Source organism: Aythya fuligula, chromosome 1, assembly GCF_009819795.1.
Source record: "Aythya fuligula isolate bAytFul2 chromosome 1, bAytFul2.pri, whole genome shotgun sequence".
Classification (NCBI taxonomy): Eukaryota; Metazoa; Chordata; class Aves; order Anseriformes; family Anatidae; genus Aythya; species Aythya fuligula.
In genome coordinates, this window is record NC_045559.1 from 192,001,201 (window position 1) to 192,013,398 (window position 12,198).

Below are 12,198 nucleotides of genomic sequence, written 5' to 3' on the forward strand. Positions count from 1 at the left end.
TTATGGAGACATGGTGGATCCAGAAGGTCACAACATGATCTTTACAGGTATTTAAGTGAACTGAAAGCACAGTCTCCCTCACTAAAACTTATTTCCTCTCCCAGTGATGTTTTACCAAGAAAACTTAGTACGACAGAATTTTTGGGGCAGATACACGCCCCTAAAAATAGAATGATTTCTGATCTGTTGGAAACATCATTTTCTTCCAAAATTTTCTTAACAGACAAGTATTTTCTAAATTTGCTACATTTTATTCTTCATATTCAATTTATCTGTATTCAATAATCAAAAGAATTATCTGAAAAGCTGAAAGGAAATCTATTATGTTGTTAGATTGGATTAAATTTTAGAAATGTATGTGCACTTGTAACAAATTATTTTAGAACATCTTTTTATTTGGAGGAGAGTTAAATTGGGCATCAAATAAATTGATCTTCAATTAGGAGAAAAAAGACCAAATTTAAGGGAAAACAATAGAATAGACAGAGGAAAAGACTTTCTTTGGGAAGCTAATCTGGACATACAGCCAACTCTTTCACTGCCTTCCTTCTCCCTCCTTCAAACCACTAGTGAAAAATAGCATGCGAGTGAAATACAGTTTTAATTTAAATGCTACATAAAAAACAAAATACAAAATCAGAAGTGTCGGAGCCAAGACATATATTTTGTTTTCCAAGCAAAATAAAAAAGTGTTTTCATGTTATTGCCTTCCAAAAGTATCTTCATGAGATCATTCTGTAGCTGCAGTTAAAAATTAGACACCTTCTATTCTTATGTTGAGACTTTACCATTCTTCAGGGGTCTTTCACATCACAAACCAAGAGCATGATTATATCCCTCTGTTAATCACCTAACAACTGAGTGAAAACCTCTTTTGATCATCGATGGCATTGTCTAACTTGTTAATTTATGTGCACATTCTTACTGGAACTTAGTACAGTTTCATAAAACGATTTTTTTTTCAATAACTCCTAGATAACATCCATGATGATAATCTGAGTCTGTAACTTCACATAAAGTTTATGAAGCCTCTGTTATTTACTACCACCACAAAGAAATAGCATTAGAAGTAAAACACCATTAAAACAGAATGAAATATTTATTCTCATTTTTATATTCAAGTAAAACATTCAATTTCAATTAGAACAGGTAAGTTTTATCATATGCTTTTATTAAATGGGGTTTAAGAATTATTACAGGTTGGTAAGAATAATAACAGTTCAGAAAGTATCATGAAAAAAATGATCAAAAAATACACTGGCTTTGCATTTATATACAATATTTATGGGACTGCACTGGGTAAAACAGTGCAGATTACAACAATTCTGAGAAAGAAATACATTACAATGCAGTCTAAAGAAATAAACCAAATTAACAGCTTGCTTAGTAGTGCTGTTTTAATATTTACAATATCTCATAAAGATACAATGACATTCCATTCAAGTAGAGTTAATTTTAGATAGTGATTAAAAAAAAAAAAAAAAAAAAGTTTATAAACTGTTGCTTTAAAAATCTATAAGCAATGTAACTGAAGGATTTTTTTAAAAACAAACAACTGAAATGTTTAAACAATTCTTAACTTCAAGAGTTAATTTAATGCATATTCAGATTACTGATTTTTTAAGAATAAAGCAGCTCCACATTGAATCCACTTGTCTTGGTTTCCTCCACAAGGTACATCAATATTTGTCACCACACGGTCTCTCTCCATGCTAGTGTAGACTGGTAAAGTTATACATTCCTCAGGAGAATATGGACCGTATGCATCCTGTCAATAAACCAGAACTTAGTTATCACTTGGAGAACAAAATATGAGAAAAGAGTAATTTTCAGTGGTGTGGTATCCAAAGTTGGATCCTAAGATAAAGTCTAGACACAGCAGCCTTTGATACACAACCCTTGGTCCAGGCTACAAAGGAGAAGGATTATTAACAAAGCAGAGACTAGAAAATTCACTAGACTACTCTGTAACTAAGCCTCTTAAGTTTGCTCTCCAGTTCATTAAACTGAAAACAGAAGAATATATCTAACAGGAGTGATATTTTAAATTGCATATCAAAATCTTCATTCAGCCAAAAATAAAAAATAAAAGAAAAATTACATGTCATTAGCTTCTGCAAAGCAGAGACAAGGGAACAGTTTCCAGAGGGTAGAAGCTGCTCAGCAGCACCAGTGCTGTACTGCCGGGGCAGTTCTGGGGCACCAGTGGTCTTGGCAAGCCCTGCTGCTCCTCCTGCAGTGCAGCCCCAGTGTGATCTACACCTAAGCTACTTCAAGTGGGATACTTCAAGAGCTGCACCAAAAAAATCTTAAGCCAGTCTTCCCAAGCTACCTTCTGTGTTTAACAATGATTTTAAAAAACAATTAATCCAAATAAAAAGAAATTATCATCTGATACAGAGTTACTGTACCTTACATCAGAGCCTCAGAGAGAAACTAAAAGTATTAACCACGATTCAGTCAGACAAGGACTTTAAATAAAAATAAAAAGTACAAATTCCCCAATCCTTTCCATATAATTTTTGCTCTTCAAGACACAGATGCATGTGTAGAAATTTCTCTCTTTTTTTTTTTTAATTCCTTTCATACCAACACTGATCACAGTTGCAGCTGGGGTTCTTTGGCACTTCTGGGGAACAGGTTGTATCCATTAAGTGACTAAACAGGAAATTTTCAAGTTAAATTTAAGCATTCAGATTTGAACATTTTGGCTGAGTTCATTTATAATTATGTATTATCCTGTGCATGTACTTTACTACTGCACAGTATTAACAGTACTGCTGCTACAGAGACTACAGCTATGCTGTAAACACTAATTTGGGAAGGACATCAGTTGGAGCCACAGTGTTACCTCTCTGTCTGTACCCTGATGCTGCACTCTTGAGAACAATTCCAGTTCCTCTCCACTTTCTGTACTACGAAGTGTGTGCACCTTGGATGTAATTTCCTCCTTAGGCTTTGCATAGGTCATTGTACCTCTGCATGATTATAGAACTGAGTTCAAAGACTGACTAGACTTCCTACAGCATGTAACTCAGGTTTCAACCCATCATACACTTATTTTGTATAAGTAATGCAGGGTTTCATCCAATTCATATATATTAAGCATGTTTTCCTCAACACTCAAGATTTCCCTTCTTGTCAACAGGAAATTGTCAAAATGTTTTCAAGAATCGAGCAATAAAATAGCACATCTCAAAAAGGAATTTGACATAAAAATGAGTTGCTTTTTTTAATGCAAATTACATCAAATCCAAGTTAGTTAAGCTCTATTATTAGAAAATAACTAGAAACAGAAAAAGGAGACATGCAAACAATGACTGTTTCGAGCACTTTGCCTTGCATGTTAAGTGTTAAGCCATTTCTGAAGGGTTTTGTTGTTCCTTTTGAAAATCAAGTTCCCTTGTCTTTTGAACACTAGTGTTTAAAACCTTACCACATTTATCCATTGGTTAACACTACAGAGAAAGACAAAATACTGGCAAATTTGAGAAGAAAATGTCAGCCAGAGAATGGTCTTTAAGTACAGCCAAAGCTGGGAAGCCCGAAGTTGGCAAGACTTCTTTTTACACCCTTTTTGTGTTGAAGTAGCTGTTCACACGCTTTTCTCAATTCCACTGATGTTTTACAGAATCACATTATTTGAGGGTTAAAGCCATTCTGTGAAAGGCTTTATGAACCACAAATCCATATGTCCTTTCCTTACATACACTCCAAAATGTTCTTTGTCTAGACTGCCTCACACATAGTTTTATCCTATTTAGTCCATTACAGCTTGGGATCAATCCATGAATTAAAACCAGAAAAGGCCTTCACAATTTAATAAGTATTACGTTATTGCTTAAAATACTCCATTTTTAACATTTTAGCATTTTGAGCCTTTTTCTGGAGAGGTATATCAGAGAAATCCTGCAGACCATTATTTTTATTTTATTATTTCAGACAGTTTGCATTGTTTTAGTTTGGTTGAAAATGATCTGAAAGTGTTGCTTTATAAATACACAGATTTTTGCTCACTAGATTCCATAAGAGAATTCCATATGGGGAACAAACCATAAGATAGCATGTTCTACTTCATACTCTTCTCCTATGGAGAGGATAATGAGATCAGGGGAAGTACAGAATGATGCCCCAGATCTACCTTTCTGTTTGAAAGCATGATGTTTGATCATGGTCAATTCCTACTGCAAAGCCTATAGCAAAACAACTAAAGGGCATAGAAAATCAGAAATACTTTCCTTAGAGATACATTATATTTAAAATCTGGGTAGTTGACAAGTATTGGATTCTGTTGTAAAAAAAAAAAAAAAAAAAAAAAAAAAAGCAAACATTGTTTTCCAACACAAAAACTTCAGCTGCTATTCTTTTCAAGTATGAAGTACATTGGAAGCAGCATCATTCTCTGATTACTGATCTGACTTGTATTTCGTTACAGGCAGATCTCTGTTACTGCCACATAATACCTTTGAAGTCTAAGGAATATTGACTTTTATTCAGAAAAACACTTTAGGAATCTGTTTTATCTCTAACAGAAGCTAAATGCTTTTCAAAAAAAAAAAAAAGATAAGGTTACTTATAATCCTCATCTTCAGTGAGCATAAGACAAACATTTGCTGTTACCACTTAAAGTATATTGCCATCTTCTCCCTCCCATCACTGAGTCAGGTTGTTGGTTTTTGTCTGTTTCTTTTTTTTTTCTTTAAAAAAAAAATAAAAAATCCAGTCTTTGCCATCGAAGCTGGAAGCAGTAATGCAGACATTGGCTAGTATCTACTTGTGTGTTCTCATGCTAAATCTTGACTGTTATACTTCCAGTGCTGTACTAGCAAGGAATGCCGTGCTTACAGTGCTGGAAATAACAGTGAGAACAAAAAAAAAAATAATGTTGGGATACAGCAGTGTGCTAGCAATGGAGCTCCCTACGTATCTATTACTAGATACTATAAATCTCAATATCACCATCTTTTTTTTTATAATTAGCAAGCTAATTCTAACTGAAAAGTCAACTACTGGAGTCCAGTGAGCTTTTTTATTTAACATTCTAACCAAACCTAGCATTATCATCTAATGAGATTCATCCCAGGTACTTTATGATGGAATGAACTTCCTGTGATGCCTGTCTTTTTCTGAGACCAAACAAGAGCCTAAGGTAACTAAGTCACATGGGCAAGTACCTTTTACATAGTTGTGTGGGTGAGGGAGCCCTGGCACAGGTTGCCCAGAGAGGCTGCAGGGTCCCCTCCTTAGAGATCATCAAAATCTGCCTGGACATGGTCCTGGGCAACCTGCTCTGGGTGTCCCTGATGGAGCAGGGGTTGGACCAGAAGGCCTCCAGAGGTCCCTTCCCACCTCAACCATTCTGTGATTCTCTAAGGATAGATGAGATGAATTCTACAATAAGTTTTCTTTTAAGAATGTAAGTACATGAAATTGTAATGCTATATATTCTTGAAGAAGTTCTACATAACTTTTTCCTGTATTTATTGAAGACTGTTATTATAATTAGAGAGTAGAAGCAGTAACAACTTTTACTGTTTGGATTGCTTAATTTTCATCTTACATAGTCCTCCAAGTGTTTGCATTTTTTTATATCAGTGTAAATACAGGAAAGGCTTTCTTTGGTTACAGACCACATTCTGTTCTCTGACTCTTTATTGCTGTTATGTCTTAGTACTATGTTTAAAATGTTAAGAAAATATACTCTACCTAGATATACTCTCCCAAACTCACATATACATTTAGTAAATACATTTTTGAAAATGTTAAAATTTTTTAAAAAGAAAAAAGTATGACTGAAATAAAGCCTTTGTTTTAATCTGCACAATAAAAGTAAAAAATATTGACAAAGTGGTAATAAGTTCTTGTTTTACATAAAAGTAGTAACTTATTAAATATGCAGATTTTTATTTTAGGATGAGTGAAAAAACAGGTCAGCAATGTCATGCTAAAAAGCTACTACACAGGGAAAAGCAAATTATGGGTCTTGAAAATTTAGGGCTTTTAATAATTTAGTACCTGTGGAATCCAGGCCATGTAACAAGGGAGAACAGATGACACACTGGGAGAATCATGCAGATTTTCTGAAAGTCGATTTCCATCAAAACTGCAGCCTTCCATTTGTAAGCCACTGATCTGCCATGGAAATATGAAATATTGAAACATATATAAAAGACTTGAAACATTAGTAATGATTACACTGTGCTTCAATAAACAACAATCCTTTTTACTGTGACAAAATTTTTAAATAACAGGAAGGCAATTATTGTAATGTCATGTGTGAGAATAGGAAACATGATTTAAAGGCTCAATCTGCATCATGCTTCGGCGTGAACTTCCTCTGATTTGGATTCACATTCTTTGAAATGCTAGAGAAAAATACCTGTAAATGTCATCACTTATGAAACTGCAGTTGCCTGGCATTAGATTAATGGAAATATGATAGGAACAGCCAAGTCCACAATTATTACCATGTTAAGAATAAGAAAAGAACAATCACTGAAATAAGCATGACTTCCTGCTTGGAAGTCTGAGCATAGCTTTCAAAGAATGCAATGAACTATTGCACAGTTTTGCAGAAGGAAATAAATAATATTCAAATAATATGAGAGAAAATGTTATTTAATACAATTCAAGATTTCTTAGTTAAAGCATTAATTGAAAAAAAAGAAATAATTACAAAACATTTATATAAGTGTGCAATGCTTTAAATGTAACATATTTTAAAGTGCTTACTTTTAAAAACAAGTATTTTCAGACTCTGAACTAATTCTCTTTTTTTTTTTTTTTAACTGAAGTCCTGAATAAATTAATGACAATTAGACAATTATATCTATTTTTGATTTCTTTAAAAAAATAAACAAAAAAAATATATCTGTTCACCATTTTATTTTGCTAGTACAAATAATAATAGTTTGCCAGTATAAATAATAGTAGTAATCAGTTTGGCCTGCTAAAGTGGTAACTTCAATTTTAGTAATAATAATATTTAACTCAGTAATAACTTTCATGCAGCTTTTCAAAAGGCTAAACCTAAAACTGGAGCAGATGTCTAATGGAACCTACAATCTGAAAATTGCTTGTCTTTTGTAATATCATATTAAAGTCCTGTATTAAATACAAAAAAAATAAAAAATAAAAATGAAGCAGGCTTTCACCAAATACAAGGATCATGAAGTGGTGCTGGAACTAGGCTATACAATGCTATTGGAAACTGGATGAGTCACTGTATAACCAAAACAACGGACAAGAAATAGAGAAAACTATCATTTTCTAATCCATTTTCCCCTGCTAGAATTTTTAGAAGTGTACATGGCACAGATGTGTGATGTTACAATGAAAGCCAGGAGCAGACAAGATGCAGTGAAAATACTTTAGTTAGGTAACTACGGTGTTCTAAAATTATTTAATAGATACAGAAATTGCAGATAAACAGTAATACAATGAGGGTTAACTGTCATGCTTCAAAGGCAATGTCTTCCTCCCAAGTGATGGGTGTTTTCTGCATTTTTAATAAATAATTATTCTCTTGATTGTAGTTAGACTAATGCAGTCTTTACTTCAGAAACTTGCTTCTTTAAACTTGTGTTTTAACTCTGGGCCGAGGGCTCTTCCTTACAATGTACAGGATATATATACATGTATATACATATTCTAACATTTGCAAATGCATTTAAAAAAGCAATAGGAAAAAAAGCTTTGTTTGGTCTTGGACAAGATAGTGACTGCAGTAACATCCTTTGAAGTAACATGTACTACACACAGAATAAGACTCACAGTAAAGCTTTCAAAACTGTGGCAAACCTGACTCATAAGAATCACAAGAGGTAAGCCCACAGCAGTATGACTTTTTCTCTATCTTCATTAACTTCTACGAGTGTTATAACAAGGCCTCACTGAAATGAATTCAATTTTTCAGACATTCTGTTTGGAACTGCAAAAACATTTTTTCCTCCCTTCAACCTCTTGTCAAAAGCTTAAGATCTTTTCTTCATCGTGAAAGTGTGACTCTCCTCTCCCTTCTCCTGCCAAGTTCCTTGTGACCTTTCCTTTGAATCTTCCCTTTTTTCAGGGAAGATTTTCAGGTCTGTCACTTTTAAGGTAGTGTTAACATTTGGTATTTTGTACCATTTCCTTTCAAAATCAAAACCTCTCCACACAGAAAGGCTGGAAAAAGCTGCCTTTATCTAGTAAAAAAGGCAGTTTGGGTGTCAATAGTCTTTTATGATAGCCTATGTACATTCCAGTACAACCTCTTCTGTGTTGCAAGGACAAAGAACATGAAAAAAAACATTATAAAGGCACAAAAGGAACAATATTGTACTAATGATTATACTGAGATTTGCCACAGAATTCTTCCTACTGCTCCCTGTTGTTAACCTTGATACCTAAGGCCTCACTTTATCATATGCACAATTCCTAGAATACACTTTATCTTACTACACTTCTGATTGACTGCTTTCAAAGCGCTTATTTATCCCTATCATAAAAGTATTAGAAAGATTCATCTCTCGTGTTTTTTTCTTTCTGTCCTTCATGCATTCTGCAGGAAGTTTGGTTATGGACGTTAGTTTGATAAATATGTGTGTTTGGCAGTTATTGAGGGAAGAATGGTCTGATGAAGAGGTTTTACAATTTATTGTTAGCGTGTTCAAAGGTCTGGTCATCCTGAACATCTCTAAAAGAGATTTCTATAGAATTGGGTCGCCTATTGAAAAATCTCTTTCTGCAGCACACACATTTCTTCTCTTGATATTGGCAGTTCCTTTGACATTGTAGTTATGTAAAATAACATTGCTTGATCTCTTGGAAAGTTTCAACCAATCATAGAAACTCCTTTGAAGCTGAAGACCAAAACTTTGACTTTGATTCAATATTAAAAGCTATCGGAAAGAAAAAATACTGGAACAATGCATTTTCAGATACCGGTTGGCTGAGTACACCCATAGCCACGTTCCCTTTTCTATGATAAACGGTGTAGAGAAACTACAACTACTATGAAGTACCTGGATTTCGCAGTATCTACAATTAGCATGTGTAGTATTTTTGCAGTCCAGTTTGGAGCAATGGCTAGAGTTGACCATGATTTTGAAAGTTTTAATTCTCAAAAAGATAACGTAATTGGCATTTGCAACTATTAGTGCTAGTTTAGTATTGAATCAAGCTGTTACATGAAACAGATAATTCTTTAAAATACATTTGTAGAAAGTGTGCTGATACAAAGTTTCAAAAACTTCAAATTGCACACAATTATTTTTTTCCTTAATATTTAATGCCATAAATTCCCATGAAATTATACAGACTACTGCAGAGTTCAGGAAGTCATATTTTTACTCCATTACCTCTCCAGGCTTGTATCATGAATTTCCTGATATTCCAGATGGAGGTATACTGTAAAAAAAGACCTCTCAGGAAGCCCTGTAATAGTATTTCTGACAATTGCTAAGAGCATAGCTTTGATATTAATGCTGATGTTATGTATTTGAATATGGTATTCTCACAATGCATTTTTGTTTTTCATTATTTATATTAATCCATATCCGAGCTCCTAGCATTTACTACCCAGAAAGTCTTTTACCATGTGTCTTTTTTCTTTCATTTTTTTTCACAATGACAGAAAATGAGATTCTAGTATCAAAAGGAATGAATACCTGCTTTTGTACGATAGAGCAATCAGTGCACACAGAAAATAAAAGAGGTATTTGCACATCAATTATACTGGCACAGATACACATTCTCAGTACCTTTTGTTAAAGTAACCATAAGTGATGTTAAAGAAGGTGTAATTTTATGCAGATGATTCTAAAAAAAATATTCAGCACATCCTACTAGGAGGGATCTACTCTGCATCATACCTCTAAACTATCATCTAAATTAACACTGATACATTAATATCAGGTTTGATATATTAGTCTATCAGATTACTAGACCAGTTAGAAACTAAAGGCAAACTAAAAACACCTTTCCCCCATCCATCCTTTTCTACCCCCTCCCCCCAGGTAGCACAGGAGAACGGGCAATAGGGCTGCGGTCAGTCCATGGCGCTTCATCTCTGCTGCTCCCTCACAGTGCCCCTGTGCTCCCCGTGGGGTCCCTCCCACGGGATGTCATCCTTCCTGAACTGAGCCTGCGGGGGCTGCCCACAGGCTGCAGCTCTTCAGGAACTGATCCCACACGGCTCTGTACCACGGGGTCCATCCCCCAGGAGCAAACTGCTCCAGCACGGGTCACCCACAGGCGGCAGCTCCCCCCAGACCCGCTGCTCCTGCGGGGGCTCTCCATGGGCCGCAGCCTCCTCCAGGCCACATCCACCTGCTCCACCGGGGGCTCCTCTACCCATGGGGGGGCTGCAGCGTGGAGATCTGCTCCATGTGGGACCCATGGGCTGCAGGGGGACAGCCTGCTCCACCAGGGGCCTCTCCAGGGGCCGCAGGGGAACTTGTGCTGCCTTGTGCCTGCAGCACCTCCTGCCCTCCTGCTGCACTCCCCTTGGGGGCTGCAGGGCTGCTTCTCTCTCAGCTCTCACCCGTCTCTCCCAGCTGCTGTAGCACAGCAGATTTCCCCTTCCTTCAATCTGCTCTCCCAGAGGCCCACCCAGTGTTGCTCATGGCTCTGCTCTGGCCAGTGTCAGGTCCCTTTTGGAGCCATCTGGAGCTGGCTCTGATCTGACATGGGGCAGCTGCTGGGCTCTGCTCACAGAGGCCACCTCTGCAGCCAACCTGCTACCAAAACCTTGCCATGAAAGCCCAATACAACAGATCGTAGTGAGATTTCCACCTTCTTTTCCTTATCAAGACAAATTTCAGGCCACAAAAACTTTTATAATTGAAGACAATAAAAGCCTGTAGTTCTCTGTGTCTTCCTTTTTTCCCTTTTTAAAAAGGGGGGGGGGTTCCCCCCTTCCAGTCAGCAGGAACTTCATCAGACTGCCATGACTTCTCACATATCATGGATGGTGGCTTGGCAACTACACCCACCCATTCCTTTAGGACCCACAGATGTATCTAATGAGGTCCCGTCAACTTGTGCACCTTCAGGTTCCTTAGCATGTTTTGAGCCTGACCTTCTACTCTGGGTGGTTCATCATTCTTCCAGTCCCTGCCTTTGCCTTCTGGGGTCCACCACATGTGGCTGGAGCTCTAGCCAGTGAAGACTGAAGCAAAATAGTCATTAATTACCTTAGCCTTCTCTATGTCTCAGGTGACCAGGTCTCCCATTTCCTTCCAGAGAGGGCCCACAATTTCCTCAGTCTTCCTTTTATCACCAGTGTACCTATAGAACACTTCCTTATTGCCCTTGATGTTCCTGGCCAAATTCAACTCTAAACAGGCTTTGGCTTTCCTAACCTGATTCCTGGCTACTCGGGCATTGTCTCTGTATACATCCCAGGCTATCTGTCCATGCTTCCACTGTCTACAGGCCTTCTTTTCTTCTTTTTCAGTTTAAGCTTGGTCAGGAGCTCCTTGTTCATCCATGCAGGTCTCCTGGTATTTTTGCCCAACTGTACTGGGTCTGGCTGGAATGTTAACTTTCCCTGCAGCAGCCCATATAGTGCTGAGCTCTGCACTTGTAGCTAGAACAGCAGTGTTATCACACCAGTTTTGTGTCTACTGCTGAGCAGTGCTGACACAGCATCGGGCCTCTCTCTAAACCTCCTAGGGGGTGGGCAAAAAGTGAGAATAGAAACATCACCAGGGCAGCTGACCTAAACCAACCAAAGGGATATTCCATACCATATGATGTCACACTCAGCAATAAAAGGTGGAAACAGGAAGAAGAGGGGAGGGGTGGGCTCTCATGAAAACGTATGTCCTCCTCCCAAACACCAGCTATGTGCGTTGAGGCCCTGCTTCAAGGACGTGGTCAATCATCGCTCATTTGTGGGAAGTAGAGAGTAATTTCTTTCCTCTGCACTTCCACATAGCCTTCATTTGTTTTATTTGTTTGTTTTCCTCCCTTTTTTCTTTTTTTCCCTTTCCCCCTCCCTTTTCCCCTTTCCCTTTTTTTCCCTTTAGTTAAATTGTTTAGTTCATAATAATCTTTCTTTAATTATTATTATTATTTCCCTTTAATTAAATTGTCCTTATCTCAACCTGTGAGTTGTTCTTTGCTTTACTTCTCCCCCTCGTCATCTAAGGAGGGGGAGTGAGAGAGTGGTTGTGGTGTTTAGCTGCCCAGCACGGTAAAACCACCACATCAACT

The 12,198-nt window shown here is 37.0% G+C and overlaps 1 protein-coding gene across 1 annotated transcript in view; it reads right to left on the reverse strand.

The window, feature by feature from the left end:
• Window positions 1-1,541: 1,541 nt before the first annotated feature.
• DYNC2H1 (dynein cytoplasmic 2 heavy chain 1) overlaps window positions 1,542-12,198 on the reverse strand; it is a 167,120-nt gene continuing 156,463 nt past the window's right edge. Inside the window, exons 88-89 of the mRNA XM_032194780.1 lie at window positions 6,016-6,132; window positions 1,542-1,768 (exon numbers count right to left, since the gene is read on the reverse strand). Of these exons, the coding sequence (XP_032050671.1) occupies window positions 1,610-1,768; window positions 6,016-6,132 (276 nt within the window). The 3' untranslated portion in view covers window positions 1,542-1,609. The remainder of the gene's footprint in view (window positions 1,769-6,015; window positions 6,133-12,198) is intronic.